This window comes from Kryptolebias marmoratus, linkage group LG9 (assembly GCF_001649575.2).
Source record: "Kryptolebias marmoratus isolate JLee-2015 linkage group LG9, ASM164957v2, whole genome shotgun sequence".
Taxonomy (NCBI): domain Eukaryota; kingdom Metazoa; phylum Chordata; class Actinopteri; order Cyprinodontiformes; family Rivulidae; genus Kryptolebias; species Kryptolebias marmoratus.
In genome coordinates this window covers 21,772,181-21,796,725 of record NC_051438.1, presented here as the reverse complement: position 1 = coordinate 21,796,725, position 24,545 = coordinate 21,772,181, and the positions used below count along the sequence as shown (strand labels likewise).

At 40.3% G+C, this 24,545-nt stretch overlaps 1 protein-coding gene across 2 annotated transcripts; it reads right to left on the bottom strand.

Annotated features, from left to right (window-relative positions):
• Positions 1–3,616: 3,616 nt before the first annotated feature.
• On the bottom strand, positions 3,617–24,239 carry apln (apelin). 2 transcript variants are annotated; one of them, XM_017408455.2, is made up of 4 exons: positions 23,764–24,239; positions 15,362–15,418; positions 9,832–9,998; positions 3,617–5,391 (listed from the first exon to the last, which is right to left on the bottom strand). In XM_017408455.2, exons 1-3 carry the CDS (start codon positions 23,828–23,830, stop codon positions 9,838–9,840), a joined length of 285 nt encoding a protein of 94 aa, XP_017263944.1. In that variant the 5' UTR covers positions 23,831–24,239; the 3' UTR covers positions 3,617–5,391; positions 9,832–9,837. The 2 variants fall into 2 exon arrangements, with proteins under 2 accessions (XP_017263944.1, XP_017263945.1); XM_017408456.2 differs by lacking the exon at positions 15,362–15,418 and having other exon boundaries at positions 23,764–24,235.
• Positions 24,240–24,545: the final 306 nt, after the last annotated feature.

The window sequence follows — 24,545 nt, the reverse complement described above, 5'->3', positions numbered from 1 at the left end:
GGTTTCAGGTGTCAAAAAAGGTTGGGAATTTCGGTTTAACGATAAGCCTATTCCTGGTTTTTGTGTCTGCTTGTTTGCAAGGTTTATGTGATGTCAATTGAGTTTTCTGAACTGGACTGGTTGAACTGGGTGGTCTGAGGTCAAAATGTACGAAAGCACTAAAAACTGTCCAATCATTTTCATGACAGTAAGATTAAAAAGCAATGTAAATTATATTTTTTGTTTAGTGTTGGTTGTAAAAATGTCTGACAGTTTTTTTATCAAACAGTTACATGCATTCAGGTTCCTCACTTGTCATTAGTGTTATATTTTAAGTAGCTGGTGACCTAATTATTGAGGAATAGTAGTAGTTTATCCTCAGGCCTCACGCTGGAGCCTGGAGATGTTAACAGGCTCTGTCTCAACCACACACATTATAAGGTAGACCAAACGTCCCCACCTTCTCTTGTTGCTTGGAATTAATGTAGACATTTATGAGTGCTGTATTTTGTATTCATGTTTCATGTTCATTCATGTTTTGTATTCCTGTTGTTATTTGGTTCTTTAAGCCCCCCCACACACTCATGGTGAATCTGAAACCTGTCCTGGGAAAGGGGATGCTGTACCCGCTCTGACTTAACTTCCGGGTTCCCATACGGTGTCCAATGTTTCCTTACATGTCAATAGTCTGCCTCTGATCTGTAAAAGTTTTGCTAATAAAAAAAATCCCTTATAATCTGCTATTGTTCTAGTTTATGAGAGTATGACTATTCAAAAGTAAAGACTTTGTACAAACATTCATACTCCTGTGGCCACAGATCTTTCTGAATTTAGTGAACTCTGCTGTTTTCTGCTTTTTCAACCAATAGATTAAATTCAAAATACTATTAAAGTATATCTAATAAACTCTAAATATATGTTTAAAACATAGTTTATGATGAGCTTTGTGATCATCTCACTCTTCAGGAAACATCAAATACAGTTCAAATGTTTTACTCATCAAGATGAATATCTTGACATTGTAATCTTTATAACATTTGTAGGTTTTTACAAAAAAAAGATATTTAGAAATAATAAACTTCAGGAATCTTCAGGAAAAGTTTCAATAAATTTCATTGACTCTTATTTGGCAAAAAATACCTTTTCATTCAGAAAAGAAAAGACAGGACACTTCTTTTTTTCTTAAAATAAGATTTTTAATATTACTTATTATCATAAAGATATATTTACACACTTTACAGAAATAGAAAATAAAAACACAAAGCTACGCATGAAAGGAAAAAAAATAAAATAAGTACTCCAAGAGCTAAAGCTTATCTTTTATAAATTAGAAACCAAAGGTTCAAATATGTACACAGTATTTCAACCATTTCTGATACACTTGTTTTATTTATTTATTCATGTCATTTATTTTTGCCCAGTTCAACATCGAAACAGAGACAGGGACTGTACATTTGGCCTGGTGAGTAATATGAGCACACACCATGAACAGAAGAGAAGTTTCAGGAGTAATACATCGTCTTTCAAATCTGCTTGAGACCTAGTAACACTGGTGTGATGCTGTGTGAGCCTACAGACTGGATTTCTCCTAAGATTGTTTTGAATGTGACTGTTCTCGCACACAGTGGTTACAAAGATGGAGAATGTGTTGCAATCAAGGCGGGGGTGGGGGTGTGGGGCGGCCTGTGCTATTCTGGGTGTCGGAAGTCTCATTTTGAGGCTCCAAGATAATGACAGATCATTGTCATTTCTCATGAGAGTTAGAATCTAGTTATCCTTTGGATTGCTCAGCCAGTGGAAAAGTGTCTGATTGAATATCAGCCACTCGATCCTGCAGACACCCACTTCGAAGGCCAACGTGATACAGTTTGATGGGATTAGAGATTCACAAGGTAAAATCATGGAATGTGTAGCGTGCCAGCTCTGCTTCCACTTCTGCAATCAGTGAAATGTTTGATAAATATCAAAAGGAATTTTATCTGGTAGAGAACTGAGAATAGAGTGGCTACGAGATTAAAAAAGAAACAAAAATACTGAAGTGATCTGTGTTTTTAAGGGAGCTTTTTGTGGCTAAACTAACCTGCTTCTAACTCTTCTTTTCTCCACACACATCCACATCTCATCCTTACTTCTTACACACTCCCTGACAACTGCTTTGGGACAGAATTACTCAAACAAACAAAAAGGGGACAGAGCAAAAACTAAAATTCTACCAGGAAAACATGCTGACAAGTGCATAGAAACATTACTCAGGCCTTGTGATGGTCACAGAGAGGAGGAATTGGAAAAGAGGCGTTGAGAGGATAGGAATCGTTTCTCTTGTGTGTTAGCCTTGCTGGAAAAGACCATTAAGGAAAATGGTTTTGCTCCCCGAGCATAATGTATTGGTTTACCATTTCAGTTTTAGCCTGGACACGCTTGTCCTTCTACACCACCAGGCCCATTAACCTGATGTGCAGGGGAGGGCTGTGAGCTATGATCTACAAGAAGAGAATGCCTGAAAGCTTTCACGTGTCCACGACATATTGTGCTGCAGACTACTTTTTTTTCTATTTTGTTACATCCACAAAAGATACAGCTTTTTACACTGTATTCAAAAAAGTAAGCTTTGGACAACCAGCTAGACAAGAATCAGACAAAAGAAAATTGTCACAATACACTGGAAAACCATTCCGTACCAAGAGACTCTTGTTTTTAAGGGTGTATTTTTCCAGCAGCATAATGGAATTGCAAAAAGTGCAGCCTTGCAAACCCATACAGAGAAGTGTTGGAGCAAAGCCACGTCTATTTGTTGGGACTAGTTGACACCAGAAGCTTTGGATCTGTGGGATATTTGGTTTTTTGTTGGTTTTTTGTTGGTTTTTTGGATATAACTGACAACCAGACTGAGATTTAAAAGAGTAACTTGGTTTGCTCTGGTCTCTGAAAGGGCAGCATGGCTGGTGCAGATGGTGAGGTTACATTCATGAAGAACAGTGCGGATACAGACGTTGCTCGGCTCCTTTACAATAACTTCTGAGATGGGGAGGGGGGGATATATTGATTCGAGCCCCTTGCCATGACCCAGTCTACTTTCAGCATCCTGCGGCTTTGAACTTTCATCCCCGGCTCATTTCATCCTATCATCTTCTCCAATAAGACATCCTGAGCAAAGCCGTCTCACCCCCGAGGAGCATTAATAAAATCTACATCTCTGTCTGTGGAGGTATGAAAAAATAATGCTAGAACTGAAATTATTACACTTCACAGTGCCCTAGGATTTAATGCATTTTTAATCAAGGTGAGCCTGGCTGGGTGGATTACCACTGTGATTTTAGATGCTCTCTTAATAAAAGCTTCTCATGCTGGGACTGAGAAGACTCTACATTTTATTATAATATTTGCATGAAACATGGCGAGAGGGAAAAAAAAAGTGTTGGGAATCTGGGTCAATCAGTTAGCAGATAATTGTGTGGTCAAAACTGATTTAAACTAAATGAGTTTGCTATTTGAATTGAAGCAAAACTTCCACATAGAATATATATGAATAAAAGACTTTTTGGAAGCTGTTCTGCACGCCGAAGACACCAGAAAACTGCACAGCCCTAATGTGTGATATGGTTACAATCTGAATCAGCAGGGGTTCGGAGATTGAAAAGGGGGGGGGGTGTGGTTTTAGTCTAAGCCAGTTTAACAATGAGCTCAGACTAAGTGGCCCCAGCCAACCTTGTGGAGATCCATCTGAGAAAGATTAACTTTAGGACTTAATGAGCGTGCTGATCAAAACCACGACCACCTGTGCTGTGGAGGGGCAGATTAAAAAGGCAACTGTATCCAACTTAATGTAAGTAGAAATGACTGAATCTCCAAACACAATAGTGGCTAAATTGGTGAATAAATGCACGGAGATTAAAGATGTAGTATATGAAAATATGCTCATATAAGTTTGTATGTTTGCGTTGAATAAATGCACAAAATAGACTGCTCTAGTACAAGCCTCTATCACAGCACCCTGAGAAAAAAGGAAATAAAACTATAACACAGAAATAAACATAAACAGTAATATATTCCAGTATGATGGAAAGGCATAGCAGTTTCTTTTCTATGATAAATATTGGTCAAAGGGTCACACCTGCCGTATGCTGAATATTAAAACAGCCAGAGCACTAGTGGTAGGCTGATCATGGTGGCGTGTTAACAACTGAGCCGGCGTTTGCTTTGAAATGGCTCCCTCAACTTGTTTCCCTCGCTAACTTTGCCCGACACGGGATATCTGTTTGCAGAAATTTAAAATGCATAATGTATCAGTGTATCAAGACTTCAAACAAGAGGTAATGTGTTTTGCTCTAACCTTTCATTCCTCCGTTCCTGGCAGCATTGTGGAGAACGTTTTTATTTGGCACTTCATTAAAAGGCAAAGGCGGTCTGTCGATGGAGCAAACTGCCGCTGCCAGTTAACAGTCGTGTAGAGCAGCTGCGCAGGGCAGCGGCGCGGTGAGAAAGGCTGGGGGCGGGGGGGGATCGGGGACAGGATTGGGGTCAAAGGACTCCTTCAAGGTGGGACATTTTACAGTAACCTTGTCAGAAAACCCCCCTTCCCCGAGGTGTTAATGAGTTCAGAAACACCAAAATAGCTTTGGATTACAGAATGTCCTAAACGAGGGAATAATTCTGTCGCTTAAATAAAATGTGCTTTCTTTTCAGTCCAGCTTTACTTTGCATGTGGACGTACTAACATTTTAAGGAACAAAGCACCATTAAAAATGATAGTTAAGTGATGAATATAGTCTGCGGTGATGCCTCATCTTGTCCTTTTGCAGCAGACGCTCAGAGTATCATAACAGAACTTTAAAACTGACACTGCCCTTCTGCACGATCAGCACCCTCACCTGCTTGTTAAGTAGCTACGCAGCAATGAATATCAGCGGCTGAAGTAACCTTGGATCTGAGACATGTGAAGAATACATCCTGGAGAAGTGACAGATGCTTTAAGACTCAGATTGTTTTGACTGGGCTCCCTCTCCACCACATGTCATGCAAAGAGTGTAAGACACTCGGAAAAGTCGCTATGATTGGGCTCTATTAAGCAAAATAATAGGAAAATTGAAATAAAAGAAAAAAAAAAAACACTTGGGATAAGACAGAGATAAATAAGTAGTGAGGGAGAAAGAGAGAGACAGAGAAATAGAGTCTGGTAGCTCAGGCTCAACACCCCCCACCCACACTTTCCCTTGCCTCCTTTTTTTTCCTCCTGGAGCTGAGGGTGAGCGGCTTGTCCTGATTTTTTTGTGGACAGAGTTGCTTGGAGAACCAGCAGGTGCTATGGACATCACTCTTCAGGCTGGGCAAGCGTAGGCCCTTCATTGCAAGGCCCCCCAAGGCAAAGGAAGAGCATAGAAATCAGAACCTGGGGGAGGGCGCTCAAAGCAGTGCCTGCAAAGCAGGAAAACACAGACAAAATGCAATCAGCATCATTTGTTTCATAAAAATCTTACAACCATTTAGATAAGATCTTTATTCAGTCTGTGTTATTATTTTTATTGTATTGTCCCAAAATGTCACCTGACAATACAGGCTATTTACAACTAAAGAAACAGACACGGAAAGAGATTTTACTTATTCATTTTGGATGGATGAGTCACTTTTGAAACTGCAAGTTACATGCAATAAAAACAGAATAGTTACAGTTTTAGGTAGGATTATAGTTTGTACAAGTTTATCTAAATAATATTCCTACAGAAAACATGACAAGGCTTAAAAATCTATACTTGTATCAAGCACTTAAAAAGTAAGCAGTCAATAGTTTGTTGCACTAGTTTAATGGGACATATTGTATTTTATTTTTAATTTAACATTGTTATTTTGTTATTTAATTTTATTTTTGTTTCATTTTGCTAAGAGACATCATATTCAAATGGTTTCCAAGATCCTGACTTTCTCTCACAGATGGAGGTATTTGTGAAACATCCAGCCTCGTATGCTTTATCAGATTTGAGTTGAAAATTTCTTAAAGCTTGTCTTTCTGCTCTGCCACTTGTCTGCACAAAGACTGATGTCATTTGAAGTCATGTCAGCACGGCAACAGGAGATAGAAAAAGAAAAGCATGCTTTTCAGAGGACGTAAAATCGTCATCTTCCTTTATACAATGCAGACATTCAACATCCTCTGCAATAAGGGTGACCCTCAGTGAGCTCCTGTTCAAGCTTTCTGTCTGTTATCACGCAAACCTTGAAGAAAACAACACCTCAGACATGTTCCAACCAGATTCCTTGATGTTTGATTGGACAGGGCAGCAGGGAGTAAGACAAACATTTGTATATCTTGCTGTCGAACACAAACCCAACATTAAACCATAGTTTGGAGATGGGATCATTACTCAACAATATACTTTTTTTTATCTTCTCTCATCTTTTATCGTCTCCTTTTCTGTGAATATTTTGGGAATTTCAAACAACATGGTCCATTTACTGATAAAACCCTGCTCTTCTTTCAAAACAGCATTTTTCATTCTCATGTAATGTGATGTGAACTGATTTATGGAGCAACTGATCTCCTCCATTGCTATTTGTTGTTGTTTTTGTGTTTTTCACATGATGTCACTACAAACTCTCAAAGTCATACTACATCACCTTGTGAGTCTATGGGAGGAGAAACAGACCTGTGCTCCACAGTCTTTTGGTGGGAAACTTTCAAAGACTCGTTCACTGAGTTTTCTCACACTCAAGGCCACGAGGGGTTTCCACAAATTCCCCGTGGCTTTAAATCTGTAATATCCTGTTGTCTTCTGGACACCGGCATGTCTTAGATCCAGGAGTTGTAATAGCATGGTTTAATCTGAGTCTACTTAGATGCTCAAAGAGGTTGACCCAGGTTGCAATCTTTCTTCTCAGAGCTGCTCACATCTGGAATGTGTAATGATGAAAAATCCTAGTTGCCTCAGGTGTCATAGAGAATAAAAGATGAGCTGCCTTTGACACTGAAATGGGGTGATGTTGCTAAATGGCACAGGCAGCAGGATGGACAATGTCAAGGAAATCATTGTGTTTTTACCCTCATATAAACAGTGTTGCAGTTTTGTTCGGTCCGGTAATGACACAGTCTGTCTGTGTTCGAGTCTCAGTCTAGCTTTGATCAAACAAACTGCATCTCCAGCTGTTTTCAGAGGTGGTTTTCCCACCATCAGCACAGGCGGGAGAACAAAGCAGGAAACATGAGGAAGAACAGAACCTTTCAAGTTGATGTTTTAGAACTGGAGACAAGCTCATGCTAGATGTCAGGTCTCATGAAGGCTTAATTCTCACTGTCAGTCTGTGATCAAACTCTACTGGAAAAAAAAAGACTTTTTTTTGTAGACTCAAGCACAATCACTAAAATACAACTAATGACAGCTTAGCTTCCAGTGTTGTGGAAAAAGTGAAGAAACTTGTGTTTGGTTGATTATTTCTTTGTTGTAACAATTTTTCCTGGCAACAAATCTTATAATTCTGTTTATTTCCCTTTAAATGGAGACACATTTATTAGGAAAATGTATTTGTGGTTTAAGTAGCAGAGTTCAATATTTGGGTTGCGCCTATGAAAAACCTGTCAAATCTCTGCCAATGCCAAACAGCTTATTCTTTTACTGACTCTTGTTTTGAGCTTCTGGTATCCCAGAACAACCAGCGGCAATCCCTTATCTCCACACTTTGGGACCAAACTCTCCTCCAAGATGACAACGCTGGCCCCCACAGAGCAGGGATCATCAGAGACTACCTCTACAATTTGGGAGTGGAGAGGATGGATTATCCTGCCTGCAGTCCTGACCCAAGTCTCATTGAACACCTGTGGGATCAGCTTAGTGTGCTGTTCAGTCCAGAGTGACCAACACAACCATATTGTTTGATTTGCAGCAAATTTTGGTTGAAATATAAGATGCCATCCCGCAGCAGTGTGTGACCAAGCTGGTGAGCAGCATTAGGAGGAGATGCCAGGCTGATGTGGCTGTGTATGGTCCTTCCACAGGCTCATGAGACCCCTGTTTGTTAAATGAATAAAATGGTAAATTGCCAATATGTCTTGTTTCGTCAGACTTCAATCCAATAATCAACACAGCACCAAACAAGAGTCAATAGCAGAATACGTTGTTTGGGATTGGCAGAGAAGATTTTGCAAGTTTTTTGTGGAAGCAACCCACAAACTCAACTCTGCTGCTCAACCCACAAATGCACTTTCCCAGCAAATGTGGCGGCGTTTAGAAGAAAATAAACAGGCTTTCCAACAGTGTAAGATTTATTGCCAGAAAGCATTGTTACAACAAAGAAATAATAAACCAAACACAAATTTCCTTACTTTTGTGCTCGGTACATATGGGAAAAAAAACCCTCCTTGAATGGAGTGAACTATGAACTCAACAATAATGAGCGGAGCCATTGAGAGAAGGCGAACAAAAAAAGGAAATCTTCAGCATGTTGTGGTTTAAGTGGTGTTTGCGGAGACAGCATTGTGACTCACTGAGCCGTTCACTTTTACAGAGCTTCACAGCTTCCTGAAACTCCTTTTATTACTTGGCCAGCGTTCTGGCACCGAGCATCAGCTCTAAACACTCAACTCAGTGAGAGGATTCTCACATTTTATTGGCAGAGAGAAGTTTTAAGACCCATCTTGTCCTTCAAGTGCTACTATCCTGGCTCACTGTTTTCACCTTTGTTATGAGTCTCTGGAGTCTTGCTTTTAAAGAGGCTTAACCCAGTTCAGAAAAATACAATAAATGTTGATTGTCCATAATTTTCTACAGATTGTAAAACATCTCTGGGTGCAGAATTTCCAAACTTCGACAGCTTTGATCATGTCTCCTTTAAAACTGATTAACAATGCTTTGACACTCTCTGGCTGAATCCACTTCTCACAATGGATTTAATTTACGGTGGACCTCTGCAGGTCAGTGTGGATCAGTTGAGACCTCCTGCAGGGATATTGTGTCTTGGCGAGTTTCCCTGTCTCTCACATTGTCTGGAAGAGATGTGAATGTGCTGCTCTTGCCTCTCACACCAACATCCATAAGTTTAAACCTGAATATACATTTGATTGAGTTATTTCTACTCATCTGCAGTGCATTTTAGTTCCTCTGTGTCATTTGATTTGATTGAAATCTGTTTGTGTTCAGTGTAGAATAAAATAAAACTATGAAAAGTTGTCAGGTGAAACATTATCTTGTTTTTCCTGACAGCAAGTTAAACATTCCCTGTGCAAAAAAACTGTTGCTGCCGTGAAATCCAACTCTACAAATTATTATTTTTGGAGAAAAGGTTTTCATTTACTTAATCATGCAGAGAGTAAAGATTTATTCCTTCTGAAGAGTGGTTAGGTTTCTAAGAATAAATGTCTTCTGTGATAGGAAATAAATGACAGAGATTTTAACACAAACTTTGTCATTTTAGGCAGGTATTCAAGCTGGTAGGCTAAGTCCACCAGTCCGCTAGGGAACAAGCTTTCAGAGCCAACAATAACATCCTTCAGTTGACTTTTGGTCCGACTGCAGTAGTCGTTAAGTTTCCAGTGTTCATGTTAACTTTTTCAGTTTGTCATCAAAAACATCAGAACTAATTCTGCCAACAAAGTATTTCAGCACTGAACTTGTATTTTTTTTAATCCCTCCATGAAGCTGTGTTTCCTCACAAGTATAGTCAGCAGTTATGATTTAATATTTTTAAAGGTATTTTTTTTTGTATTCTCTTGAGAAGTTTGCAACCCTGACTTGACAGAAAACTGCTCTGCTGGGCAGACGCAGCTAAGACAGGCATATTGTTTTGTTAAAAGACTCCATAGAGGATAGAGGCCTTTCCGCTATGCGACAGTGATTGTTTTATTGACGGTTTGTTGTTGGCGAAACTCACCTTGCTCTAGAACGGCATGGGCCCCTTGTGGGAAAGACGGGGCCGTGGGCGTCTTCTCTTGGCTGGTCTGTGGGTCTGACCACCTCTCACAGGATTCTGCTGGGCCATTTTTCTCACTGTAGCTGTCTCTTCCAGCCCTCTGCCATGCTCTGTGGAGGCCATGGGACCTGGAGGACACACACACACACAGAGGGGTGTTCAATTAGACACACACACAAAAAAATGTTTCAGCATTAGATAATGTTACAAAACTTCTTCTAACTCGGGGTATACCAATGTGCTCATGAGCCAAATCCGTCAGAGCTTAAAGCAAATATGTAGCAAAATCCTAACAGGGATCAGATGGGTAATGGATGAGGAAACCAGAGACAAGTCTGAATGGATGTGTGTGAGAGTGTGTGTGAGCTGCCTTTAAGCCCACCCAGTATTGTTGCTCATCAGGTCAATGTTGTCCAACACAAGGAGGCAGAGGAGAGAAACTCAACCCTCGTGTTTCATGTCTCCATCACTTTCCCTGGAGTTTACAAACGACACACATCACGCCTTGTGGAGGTGCATCGTGTCGAAGGATTTGGTGGAAGCTCGGGGATGAGTTTAATCGTGGCGTGTGGATGTCCCAGCTGCGTGTGTTTGAGAGTGATCCCAGATGTTTTCAGTCATCTTTCAATAAGTGAGGCCTGATCCCCTTAAGCTCCTTTTTCCCCGTGGTTTGGTTCACCCCAAGTGCCTGTGTGACCTCTCAACCTAATGCAAACTGACAGACGTCCTTTGTTTCGCAGCGTCTTTATAAAACATGGAAGATGTGTCAGGGCAAGTGAAATTTAGGAAAAAGCAATAAAACTCATATAAGTGGTTAAATATTAAACAACCACATGTTGATCCCACATTTATAAAGTGATGAATTTGTGTTTTTAATCAATTCATCTCCTGAGTTGAGGAGTTATTGAAGCAAAGCTGAGTGAAAACAGTCCTACATTCCTTATAATCAAACTTCTTTCAACAGAAGTTTAAAATCAGTGATTTTAATATAATCAGACTTCTCCTGGAATACACCATGCATACTTCTGACCTTTCTAAACTTTTATGTTTGAATTTGAGACAACAGCCCGTTCACAGCCAAACCCCATCAGCTTTTCACTTTTTCTTTGTGCATCTCTCATCAGAAAGCTGATTGGCATTATTCACAAGAGGTCATGACATTCCTGTCTCCTCCCCTCTGAGAGGCTGGCACCATTTTTAGAATTCCCCAGAGAATGACCTTCTTTGGCTTTTACAACATCCTGGGTGAGGACGCAGCTTAAGATAAGTCAGCCAGTTGACTGCAGAGACTTGTAAAAGCAAAAAGCGTACCGAGGGTAGCAGCTGAGCAGCTTAGAAAAGCAGAGATGATGCTAAGGTTTGCAGTTTCCTTAAGATTCTTTTAATCAGTTGGTGAGCTGGTAAACGGACAAGCTACAGCTGCAGCCCTAAGGTGCCAAATGGCTGAAATTTTTGGGCTGATTTTAACATCCTGGAGTCAGTCTAAAAAAATAAGATCTTTTTCTTTAACAGAGTGCAACTTTCTTCAAGTGCAGTAATCAAAACACAATTAGAAGAAAGGCAAAGTCTTTCTTGAGCCTTTATTAACAATAACTTTCAGCTGTAGCTCCATAAAAGCTTTTGATTTATAAGAACAACTTAAAAAGAAGGAAGAAGAGGAGAATTTCAAGCTTTCAGATTGAAATGATGAAATGCAGAGCCAGACAGCTTGCTGAATGTTTTCTCTGAATAGCCTTGAAATGCCAGACATCTGATGTTCCATTTCCACACTAATCTTCTTCCGTATCCGTATTACACAGTATATTTGTGGGCTAACAGTAGGCTAATTCATTTCAGCAGAAAAACAAAACAAAACAAAAGTTAGCTGCATATTTCCACATCTAAAGCCCATTTTTGCCCTTTTGGAGCTTTAATCTGTACATTATCCTATTGTTATTGTTCCAGATACACTGTGAATAAAGGACATTGACACTGTCTGGGGGCATTCAGTTTATTTCTTTCAAACCCAGGAGCTTGGATGTGTTTGAGTAGATTTTGAGGCTGACAGAAGTATTTATAAGGAGGTCCCGTTTCTCTTGATTTGCCCCGTGAAAAAACACCCTCTTCATTTAGATGCAGATCACACAGAAACACAAGAATGCCAGCGGACTTAAAAACAAAACTAGTTTGTTTAAAAAGTTCACCTGCAGATGTTGTTTCAGTTAATATAAGAGATTCTTATTATAAACAAGACGTGCAAAGCACCACAGGTATTCAGGAAATGGAGATAAATGCACATAATAAAAACAAACAAAGTTTGTTTCCTCTCGCGTAACTGAAACTGTCATGAAGTGGGGGAAAAAGGGTCAAAACTGAAACAACTTTGGAAAGAAGCTGTTTGCCCATTCAACAAGCAATTTGTTTCAACCATAAGGCTTTAAACCCCAGTGCCAAACTTCAGCTGGTGTTTAGGTTACAGTCTACTTTAAAAAGTGCTCAAAACCCCGTGAAACACACACACGCACACACACACATTCTCACACTGCAGTGCAAGTTGGTAAAGTAATTGTACCTCGGCTCACACAACTCATCTCCGGGTGGCTCAGCCTGTCATAATCCAGGTCCATAATGAGACAATTTAGATGTCTCCTGTCAATGCAAGCTGTCAGCCACAGCTCCGCACTGGGCTTTCAAGGGAGAGCATTTCACGATTCTCCTGACAAATCTCAACCTATCCTATCTGGCTACAGGAGAGAAAAGTGTAATGAAAGCTTCTAAAAATAAGCCAGCCTTAGTGATAAGACTGGCAGTATAGATTAACTCTTGCAGACTGGAGGGAAAGGGAAATATATGGTGACAAGTAGCTTTTTGTCTCAACCAGTTGGTGGTGGAACTATGTGGCAGAAACCGATGCTCTTGAATACGATCTTTTGATTGTGTCTGCAGGATGTATAGATCAGTGGATAATGCACATTTCATCTCTAAAAACAAAGAAATCTCCATGATCTTATTGCTTTGAAACAAGACCCAGTTACCCTGGTATCATGTCTGATCTTATAATGTTTATGTTCAGCTGGTCAAACACAATAAGAAGCATTTTATCTCAACCCCTGTGACCTTGGACCCCCCGTTTTGCCCTCTTTCTGACATATCTCAACACATCTTCCCTCACTTGGTAATTCCTTAATTAAAGTTTAATAAAGGGGGAATTTCAGGAATGCTTTGTTATTGCTGCCACTGCTCCTTGCGATGCTGCTACATATAAGGTGAGTGGGTATATGGGCCGAGGTAAAAGTGATCAGTCAGAAAAGAGAGTTTTAGATGGTGGCACAAACTCTACTAATGATGAATAGCTGCATGGCTGCTCCATATTCCCCTGTCCTAGTTTCACCAACGACTTGTGTGATTTCTGTTGTTGTCTTCTTCAAATGGTCCCGCTCTTTGTCTAATTACGGCCCTACAGAAAGTTCTGACACTTTATCCCTGTTGATTCTGCAACAGTCCATCAGTGGAGCCCAGAGAGAGATATCCATCTTCTGCTTGTCGATCCAGTAGGATGAGTAAAGAAAAGTGTCTGTCCTCTAGTTCGATGCCAAGTTCATCAGCTGCCCTGATGTCTGGCAGGAACAAACTATACATCACAGGGCCGTGTCAGTGCAGAAACTCAGCATGGCAAATGGGCAGGAGCTGCTTATTAATAGTTGTAAAGCTGATTTATGTGCATCAACTGCCAAAACAGCCACATAACAAATGTGTGCACTTGTAAATGAATCCACAGTGTAATGGTTTTTCTGCCACCGACAGATTAAACTGTGCTGGCCTGGAAGTCAAACTACAGCAACAAGTGCACAGAGGCCAAACATCAAATATAGAAAATGCACAATGAAGAATGACCGCAAAAATGTCATCCCAGCTGCATTTAATTTTCTTTGTCACTGCAAATTGATTTGTTGTCCTCTTGAATTATTCTTGTTTGTTTACCAGTGTTGCTCATCTCTCATCAAACCCATCATGAATCTGTCGTGTGCAATCCCATAGATCATTTTCACGGTCGACTGAGCTTTTCAAATCTAATCTCTCCTCTGTGTGTTTTCTCCACACTTGGTTCATTGCTTACCTGATATCTCTCCATCCTGCTTACTGCGTTTTGTATGAATGTATCTTTAGAAGTAAACAAAAAGCTCCAAGTATGGAAATTGATTTGTTCAAATGTGAGACGATGCTTTAGTTTGGTTATCACCTGCTGCAACAAAAGGTGGAATATAATGTAATCGCCTCTATGTGTGCATGCATGCATTTGTTTGTCTGTCTGATAGCAAAATATCTCATGAACCAGTGGACAAATTTGAAAGAAACTCTCAGAAAGTAATTATTTGATGTCATCCACAACTGATTAATGTTTGGAGTCAGCTTGATTCAGTGTGGCCACCACAGCTAATTAACCTTAGAAAAAACAAAGATGGCTAAAATTATGTCAGGTTTTTTTTCAGATATTTAGCTAAAATATGTTGTGGTTGAAGCTGAAACTCATCTCTAAATGCGAAGAGATTATTTAAAATCTTTGTTTCAAACTTTGGCATGCAAATGACAGTGGGCGAGATGCATTCCTTCAAGTTATGCAAAATCTTTTATTAGATTTTGTTTTGACTTTAGACACCAAAATATTTTAAACTGAAGCTGAATAAGTCAAAATTTGAATAACAGCAAAGGGATGATTTGGTATGAAACACTCAGTATACTGTCACTTTTTGTGTTGCAAACAAACTATTGGATGTTTCATCATCAGACATTCATGATAAAAGTTTTTTGTGTTGATGACAGGATGGACGAAACCAAACCTTTTTCTGCATGATTTTCAGGGTACATTTTTAAGATGAATTGCAATAATATTTTTCCTGGATGAGTTAAAAACATTTTGGTGGTATATTCCTTGATTAGCTCCATTATCAATCAAATACCTGCATAATGACCTCCCTCGAAAACAATCTGACGTCTTTTGTGTTAAGAGGTTATTAACGAATAATATAACAAAGACATATTTAACAAATTTAAAAGTCATGGCATACATTATACACCATGAAACAATTGTGTTTAAAAAGCATGTAAAAGCTGTGTTTGTGAGTTTGTTTGAATTTAGACAGAAGCACTTTTTAAAAGTGTTTTTTTTTTCATTATGAGTTTGGAAAAGCAGGACATTCTTACAATGGTTTATGTTTTCATCCAACACATTCTATTTCATCAGAAGTGAGATTTTCTCCCTGTTTGCAACATGACTCAATGAAAAATAATAAAGTTAACGTTCTAGTATTCTTTTTACTCTTAGATGTGATATTAATTTGTACAAATATTGAAGCATTTTTCATCTCTTAACAATATAGCTTATGCATAACAAATAAAAGAAATTGGCATTAAATATGTCTGTATGCAAGATATTTGTGCATGAGTACCAGAATATTTGTTAGTTGGTGACAGGAAGAATTAATACCCTGGTGTGTGTATCTATGGTTATTACCATGGCGTTGGAGAAGCAGGCCTTCTGTTTCCGTTGTGTGTTTCCCTTCTTCATTCACTAAAAGGAGAGGAGTAGCTTTAGCTAATGAATCCTTACAGCATGCCATTACCACAGACATACTAACCCACACATCCAGACAGAATCATGTCAAAAGCAGAGATGCTGCCACTGCATAAGCACATTAAGGGATCAGGGTTTTTAAGCCCAGGATGAAATGTGTTAAATGTGCCAGATACAAGCCAAACATTCTTTTAACCTACGCCTCAGCACTGCTACAGCATTGAACAGTGGATTTGTTTGCCTCCCCACACATTCATCCTGCACATATGGACGGGTGCCTACCGAGAAGGCACTGCTTTTGTTGTTCATCTTTCACAATCCAGAATTTAGTGCCGGAAATGCTGCATATTGTGTCTCTACCAGTAAGTCTGGGCCTTTGTAAAAACTGGTACCAATTGCTTGCTGACTTTCAGACTATGTTACCATGGCAGCCACAGTGAATGGTGCTCAGTTTGGAGCAAAAAAGAATGACACTGTCAGCTGATATCGACCAGGTTCTCACTTTACAAATTTCTCTGACCAGCCCTCTGACTGCCTGTGATGTTTTCAGCCTTTTCTGCCTGCCACCTCACTTTGCCTCTGAGTGATCCTCACAGGGAGGGGAGGAAGGGGAGAAGGGGTTTATTTTGGTCACAAGCACTTTTTTTTTAAAATTTGGGGACTGTTTGATATGCAGCATTGTTGTAGTGTGATAATGCTAGGCTTGTGGTTGAGCTGAAGGCTGGCTTTGTCTACACAAAATCCACCGAGGAAACCAAAGTGCATGAGAAGTTGCTCCCATTACTGAAGCTTTTAAGCTTAACCCCTTGTCAACCCTGCTCTGAAAGGTTCAAAACTAATTAAAAACAAACCGTGCAGCTCTGTGGCTTCTGACTTTCCACAGATGTCCTTTTGAGTAAGTCTGCTGCCTGTGAAGTGCGGCGCTATATGCTCCTGAATCAGAGAGTGTATGAAATGATGAGGTGTGAGACTGCATACTCTGCTATGATCAGAGCGCTGTGAGTTCAAAGGGCCTGCCAGCAGCATTGAGCCAGCTAATGAAGCCACTGACTCCCCTCACCACTTGACTGCCTGATGGTTTATTCACAATCCCACTCCAGTTGAAGAGGTGAATTTGTGGCTACAAGGTTACTGCAGGTTGGAGCCTACAAAACATGATGCAAAAATAAAATGACTCCACAGAGAGATTTCTGTTCACAACTTTCCACTCCATGTGCCAAACAGCAGAGGGTGAGGAGCAGGAGAGATGCTGGGGTTGCTGTTTCCGATAACAGTGGCAAAGTTAACCTTACAGTGACAGGTACAGCAGGTAGGTGAGGATACCAACCGTTGCCCTGATCTCCAGAGACTGCACGTCAAGGGTACAGGGATCCTCCAACCGTCCGTTTCCATGGACACACAAATCAGATGTGAAACACAGCCCCCCTCCCTCACCTGTGTCATCACTTCCCCCATGCTGTGAACCTGCATGTCTTCTACCATTAGGGGGGGGGGGGGAGAAAAGGGAGAGAAACAGAAAGGCATCACTGTGTAGGGTTCACTGCAGCTTTTAAAGCCTGAGGAGACCATCGGGTCTCCCTAAAGCATACACTGTATTGTTAAAGGAAAATAGCAGCATTGCATCAGACTGTTTCACCCTCAACCAAACTTGAGTACAAAGCAATAACTCAGAGACTTAATAGTAAAATGGAAAGACTAACACTAAAAGTGCTGTTGTCATCTTCAGATACAGACACAGAGATATGCCTAAATGTGGAAAAGATGCATGTGTTTATTGTGTAACTATTTTGCTTTATCGCTTAGGTTTCTTAAAATATGTAATGCTTTAAGCCAAACTTAATGATTACATCATACATCATCAATGTAGTTTTTACAATAAAAATCTGGCATCTGCAGCTATGGCCGTTTTGCTGTAAATACCAGTTTTTACTTTTCTGTCACAAATTATCATTGTAATTTTTAAAACCATTTGAAGTTTAAATAAAAAAACAGTAATATAATTTAATTGTGTTCATTTTTATTAAAAGACTGTAATTAGATTTAGGGTATTCATGTAGGTGTTTAAACCATAACAACCGTAACCAGATCTACAGTGTATAGTTATTTTTAATACCAAGTTACTGTAAACAAAGATTTTTCATTAAATTACTTACTTTTATTTTAATGGTACACTTGTTTTGTTTTATTTGTAGCATTTGTTTTATACAATCAGAATTTTTCTTAAAAGCTAATTGCTTTACTTTTTTCTTTAGCATGTAATGCACAGTTAAAAAATACCCTCTGGGTGAAGGCAATGCAGTGAAACATGATAATCAGATTCGTCACAGAAACTTTGTGAGGAAATGAAAATTGTAAAAAACTTTCACTGACATGTTCAGCTGCAGAAGGTCTGCAGGTGAGCTGTAGCTCAGGGTTTATTGGCCTGCTGTGTTCATAGGGCTAGGATAAAAACATCCTGTTGATGCATGTTTATGAATCCCACAGTCTTCTGTTTTTACAAACATCTGTTCATGTTCAGGGGTCTGGAGGGGGAGAGGCCCTGTCCTCCTCAGAGACGGAAACAGAGGGACACAGCGAGGGCCCCGTCCTGATCCAGGAAACACTACGAGGGGAGATCCATGCTATTAGTCAGATGCAGATCATTTGATTGACCAGCATTTAAGTGTATGTATGTGTGAAGTAGTCTCCCAGGGAAAATAACACTTGTGATCAAAGAAAGTTTAGATGAATAATGCATGATTTCATTTCTGTGTTGTCACAGAAGGAACCCAGTTGTGAGGAAGATTGAAGAGACTGTAGATCCTATTTTTTATAGAATTTAGGTCTAGAACATAAGGTATTTGACAGTTTTAAACCACATGAGGTTTACTAACATGTCCCATAATTCTTAAAGAAAGGGAGACATGCACATCCTGTTACCTGAAGGCTTAGAGTTTAGGCAGAGCCCAGTGGGAGCACAAGATCGACTGAATCCTGCTATTTTTGCAATGGATCTAATTGACACTACCATCTTCACCATATTCATTTGATCTTTCAGAATAATTCATTTCTACATAACTCCTAATTAATGAATTTCAAACCTTACTGACGTCACCAACACAATACAAAAGTGTCAAATTTTTCACATTCAGGGCTCTGAACATAACTAAAGCACCTGCATTTTTAAAGACCATAATATTTATTCTGTGGTCTGGCAGTACGTTAATAAAAATGTCCACTTAGATTGTGATCAGGAATCTGATCTGCCGCTATAAATGTAACACTTAATGTTCAAAAAAGGAGTCATAAATCACTTTAGTATTGGACTCTGGAGGAAAACAGAGCTGTTTCTGAATATATCTGGGTCTGATTAAGCTGTAAGCAGCGTCTCGGGTCTGAGGATAGGGTCTGGTGATCACATGAGGTCTGGTTAACACAGGACCCCTTCCATAGCCCCACTACCACTTGTCCAAACCCGAGCTGTGGTCTCAGAACTCAAATGAGGGTCCAAACTACTATAGGCACAAAGAAAGGAAGTAAGAGTGACTGAACAGACAAATTCTTGTACAGATGCAAAGTGTCATTATTCCATAAATCAAACTACTTTTAAAAGAATCAACAGATAATCCAGCTTATAGATGTAGCTGTGACTTCCTTCACTGAAAGCTCACACAGCCTCTCAAGCATCTTCCTGTCTGCTCCTTTACTTTTCTGCCTCTTGGACAGTCTTTTACTCCCCCCTTAGCTTTTTTTCCTCTTCACTGAATTTGCTCTCACGGGAAGATCTAAGTGAGTAGATTTATTCATTCAAAAGGTTCTGAATTACATTACAGCAGCCCAGCAGTCACATATGCCAAAGTCTTCAACAGCTGAGGTCTCTGGAGACTGTTAGCCCAAAGGTTAGCCTTATATCCCTACCAAATGAGCTATGATTTCCCACTAAATCTCTTCATTAACTTCAACCCCATGGCAGTTATTAGTGGATGTCATTCACAAAACTCATGATGAAGGATATTACTTATACGTGAGGGGGTTTATCACACAAAACCTTTTAGAAAGACTGCCTTGCTGTTCTCTGTAGTTACACAGAACTTTAGATCATGAACCTTTGAATGATCAAATTTGATATCAGAGTAATTATCTTTGCATATTGTTGTTTGATTCAGTTTTAAAAAATAATAATAAAAAAAACTCCACATGAATTGGATAAATCAAAGTCATGATAAAGCACAAATATCAGTTCAGAGCTCTTGTAGTGAGGGTCTGTGGAATGGTTATAAGCAATTAATATCTTACCTGCTGCTGATAGGAGCAGATAAGAAAGACCTCGGTTTGCAGAGAGTTTTATAGTCATGGTATTTACATTTTGCAAGCACAAACAGCAGCAGCAACAACTAGCTGTAGCACTTCTGATGGAGTCGTTTCCAGCAGGAATATTGTAATATCTCTGACAGAAAAAAACACCTAATGCTAAACTGATGGCTGTCTATTTTATTTTTTTTTTAAATTAGCATTCACAGTAAAAATTGTTAAACTGGAATTGTTTTGAGAAAATAGCGATCTACTTTAATTTAGGCTCTGCTTCAGCTATACATTAGTTTTTCAACCTGACCAGAATTAACCTTTATTTCTCCAAACTGAGGTAAATCAAAGACCTCTCTACCATAAATAAGACAATATTTGTTCATAACTTTGCCACCAAACCCCACCTTGGTAGATTTGAATCCAGTTACACATCAACATAACAGGAGTTAGTAAAAGCTAATCCATCTGTTTCAACTTTATATGTAGTTTCCAATTGACTTATCTTAATTTCAGTCTCAGTTATAGCAGCATAATGTGAGCCTCTTGATGCCCATCAAACCAAACTTGAGTCAGATGTCAAACTGTAACTTCTAACACCTGCCAACACAGATATGATGAATGATCATAACGTTATACAGCAAAGATAAAAAAAGTACCCTTCTTTTTAATTTAAAGATTTTATGTATCAGAACATAAAAAGTACTGTCCTAATCAGGCCAGTCTTTACAGAATCAATTTCTAAAGACAAAAGTTGACACATCATGACTCATCAACTAAAACCACTGTTACAATAACTTAAAGTAAACATCTTCTTTATATTGTTATCAGCCTCTCACTGGTAAAGTCTGGGTTATTTGACGGCAGTTCACCAAATATTTGACTTTAGAGTTAATCTGAGTTCATTGTCAACCTAATAACTGGAACTCCATAGTCTTGTCCACTCAAAGGAAATTCTTCCAGAAGATTTGTGGCTTGTTCAGAAGCAACTTTGCAAACCTAAAATGTGCTGCAGATTGTAGCTGTAGCTATGCTGTAAATATTTGAGGTGACAGAACATAAAAAAACAAAACCAACAAGAGAAGAAGAATGACTCTAGATTATAAACTTGATTTTGACTGTGAATTGTCTGGGGTTTTGTGTGTGCAGAAGACACACTCTGTAGATTATTTGCTCTATTTCCTTGTAATGACGCATGAAGATCAAATCTATGTTCTCCATGAATCAGATGTAGTCTCTGAGAGTGAGGTGTGCAGTGTGTTTAACACAAACCAAGCTGCTCCTCAAAAACTCCTGCTCCTCAGAAAAGACCCAGTGATTTTACTGTAATCGTGCAACAACCTTTCGACCGTTTTCACTTCGACAAAACTGTCTGCCCACTGTTGTTGTGTTATCCCTGGACATCTGGAAAAGTTTTGCTGCTTTTCTTTTCTCCACTACCTCCATAATCACATCCACAGGCTCAAGGACCTTCTTTACATTATAAAACTGAGGATTAGGAGTAAAAGCTTCCTGATTACATTTTTTTACATCTATAAATGCGGTTTCTCAAAATTATTAAGATCTAACTAAGCCGTTTTATGGCTTTATGCAGCTTAAAGAGTGTTTGAATGTATTGTGGTTCTTGCTTTGGCTGGACTTTGACCCGTAACACTTGGTTGAGCATCTGAGCAAGACTTTAAGGTGGTACAGTATGAATGCATGCTGGTGCCCCCGAGCAGTCCCAACAATACATCAAAGTTTAATATAGAATAATAGCACTGCTGACAGTGCTCATAAAATTACCCTCTTCAGGAACAGAAGATTTCTCCCTCAGATTAGCTCTGATCTGGGCCCCATGCCTTCTTCACACTCACGACAGCCTCACCTGTTCCACTCAGGCTGCAAAATTACACTTGTGTATATGTGTGCATGGGTGAGTGTGTGCATGTCTGAGCCAGCTGCTGTTGTTTTTTATCTTACGAGTCTCTTGGTGGAGACTGACAGGGTGTTTCCATTGCAGGGAAAAGTGAAGCTTTTGATATCATGTAAGAGACTGTGACAGACATGTTTTGAGAATGAGGACTGTTTACATGCCGGTCCCGAGACTTCCACAGAGGGAGGAAGAGTGTTCGGCGTCAGGATGAATTATGAATACCACATGTCAGGCCAGAGTGCTTTTCGAGGATGGGTAGTTGAAGTGCACTGCTAAAGGATGCTAATATTACACAGAGAAGGCCTCAGCAGCTCATTTAGTGTACAGAATGAATATTTTAAGTAGCTTTCGGTTGTTGAGTGAATTGCCTGTTGCGCTGGAGTTCTTGTTAATAATCATCTGCACCATAAATACAATCACACATGCACATTTCCCCACCCTACGTTGGCCTATATCAAGTGCAAACACACACACACACATGCTCTCCTTCTATCCCTTCATTCTCAGACATACACACACAGATGCCTGAGAGAGAGAAAGCCCACTGAACGGGAAAAGCATTTGTCTCAAGATGAAAGGCTTCACACCCACTGCCTACATGCAGAGTCTCTTCCGACACCTTCCCGCGACAGCGCATACTGTAGCAGAGGCTTGTGCTACGCAGACACACTCCAGCTAGCATCCCTCCCCACACCCATCAACGCTGCAACACACTTGCATCCCTGCCTCTCATTCGCTCCGTTTATCCCTCTTCTTCTCTGTTGTAATACTACAGTAGCAGGCAGGGAACACATAGGTTGCAGAATAAGCAGCATGACTTGACTGTTGAGGGGGATAAGCTACCATAAAAGCCTGGGGCACAGCAGCCTTGTTTTCTCCATCGTTTGTGCAGCACGGTGGGTTTTCAGGCGTGGAACATGCTTAGCCACACGCAGGGCGTGAAAAGCGACACTGACTATGATGCTAGATAATTGCTTCCCATTTACTCATGTGCTGGAAGCATCAGACAAAAATAGCATGTCGCTGTAACGAATGTGCCGGGGAGCATGGAAGACATGAGTGCTGTGGCCATAGATCGATACACTGAGTGGACAGCAATTTGCAACCGTGAACTCTACACAGCTTCTTACAGCCACTGTGTACACAACACCAAGCAACACACTTTATACTAAATCAGGTAACGTCTATAGCCAGCCTCAGCTTGTCTATGCAGCCATTTCAGGGTGAATTTAACAAAGAAATCAGGATGTCTGTGTGTTTTCTGAGCAACTGTAGTTTGTGTTTAGGTGATAATTCCAAGACTGGTCTTTAGATTTACACAAGCCTAAGTGTTGTTTTTTCACACCATAATGTTACCTGCATCACATCAGCAGATTGCCCATCAGTCTCCAAACTGGCCCCCAAACCACATTTCCCAAAACTCATTCCCTCTGTAAGCCACCAGAGAGAATATGCCCTACCTCTGTATGGCTGTCCTAACTTCATGTTTTTGGTCCAGGTAAAAGACATTTCATGTCCACAGTGGGAATAGATAACCAGTCCTTCAGTGGCTCCAGAAGCACAACGGCAGCTTACAGGATTTTACTGTGACAAGGCATCAAGGCTGAAAGACAATCTGTGCATCTAAGGTCTGTGTTTTACCCATTGACAGAAAAAGCAGCGCATCTATAGGTGCTGTGTTTTCCTGCTGCACAGTCATAGTCCTGTAATAATTAACATAAGACTCAGATAGAATAAATCAAGCCATAAATGAATCAGAATCACTCCACTTTACAGAACATGTGCAATGCATATCTGTCACCCAGGAACAGCTCAACACATAAAGCCCTCCTCATATTTCATCTCCAAGCCTTAGAAGCGCACATCAAGGTGAGGCAGGGTGGAAAAAACCAATCTAACCCAGAATCCACAGTCAAGTTTACAATGAAAGCTATGGCAGTACAATAGCAGACAGTATAACCACTGCAGTGCAGTACTGTACACAACCAGGTGCTGATATTCCTGCCTTTTAGAGCCCACACAAGGCTAACCATGCTGGGTAACTGATCAACTACAGCTGCCTGCACACGCAAAATGGCAAACAGAGAAAGAAATAGAGAAGCAGAAGGAGAGGACAAGCGACAAGGCTGGCCTCTCGTGTACTCACCAGCACTGGCAGAACACAGCAGAGACACCAAGAGCACAATCACCAGCGTCAGGATCTTCACATTCATTTCTGCACTCCCCTCTGGCTCTCCGCTAGTCACTCGCTGATATACTGTAGTGTTGTGTGTGTGTGTGTGAGTGTGTGTGTGTGTGTGTGGATGGGAGGGGGAGAGAAAGAGAGAGCAGCTGAGCGAGGAAGAAAGAGAGAGAGAGAGAGACTGTTTGCTTCCCGGTGTGTCTGTTTCTAGGAATGTGTGTGTGTTTGGCTAAATTTGTATTTGTATATCAGTGTGTGACAGCGCCTCTCTATAAGACTGAAGGCACGTCTTTATCTGAGCTCTCCCACGGAGGTCTGTGAGTGTGTGTGTTTCTTCTTTTCTTCTGTCAGAGAGCCGGCAGCAAGTTGAGTGAAGCTGTGAATGTGCTGGAAGTCCTGTGTGTGTGAGAGTCCTGCTCGCTGTGGATAAGAAGACTAGTTGGTCATGTGGCTTATGTATCATTGACTCTTTGGGTCACGGACAAGCCCTCCTGCCCCACCAGCACCCACCATCTCCACCCCTTTTCCGCAAACATGCAAGTGCACGAGGCTGAGGAAACAGGAAAAGAGGTAGCAAAGGGAGGGAGGAGATGGGGGGTGGTGATGCATGCAGGTTTATGATAATACCCAAACAGATGCTCTTGTTGAAAAGTCTTTGAATTGCAAACAGGGCAGTTCGCCAGGAATCCAGAAATCAAAATACCAGCTTATGAGGGGAAGCAGATGAAAGAGGGGAAGGTGTGAGA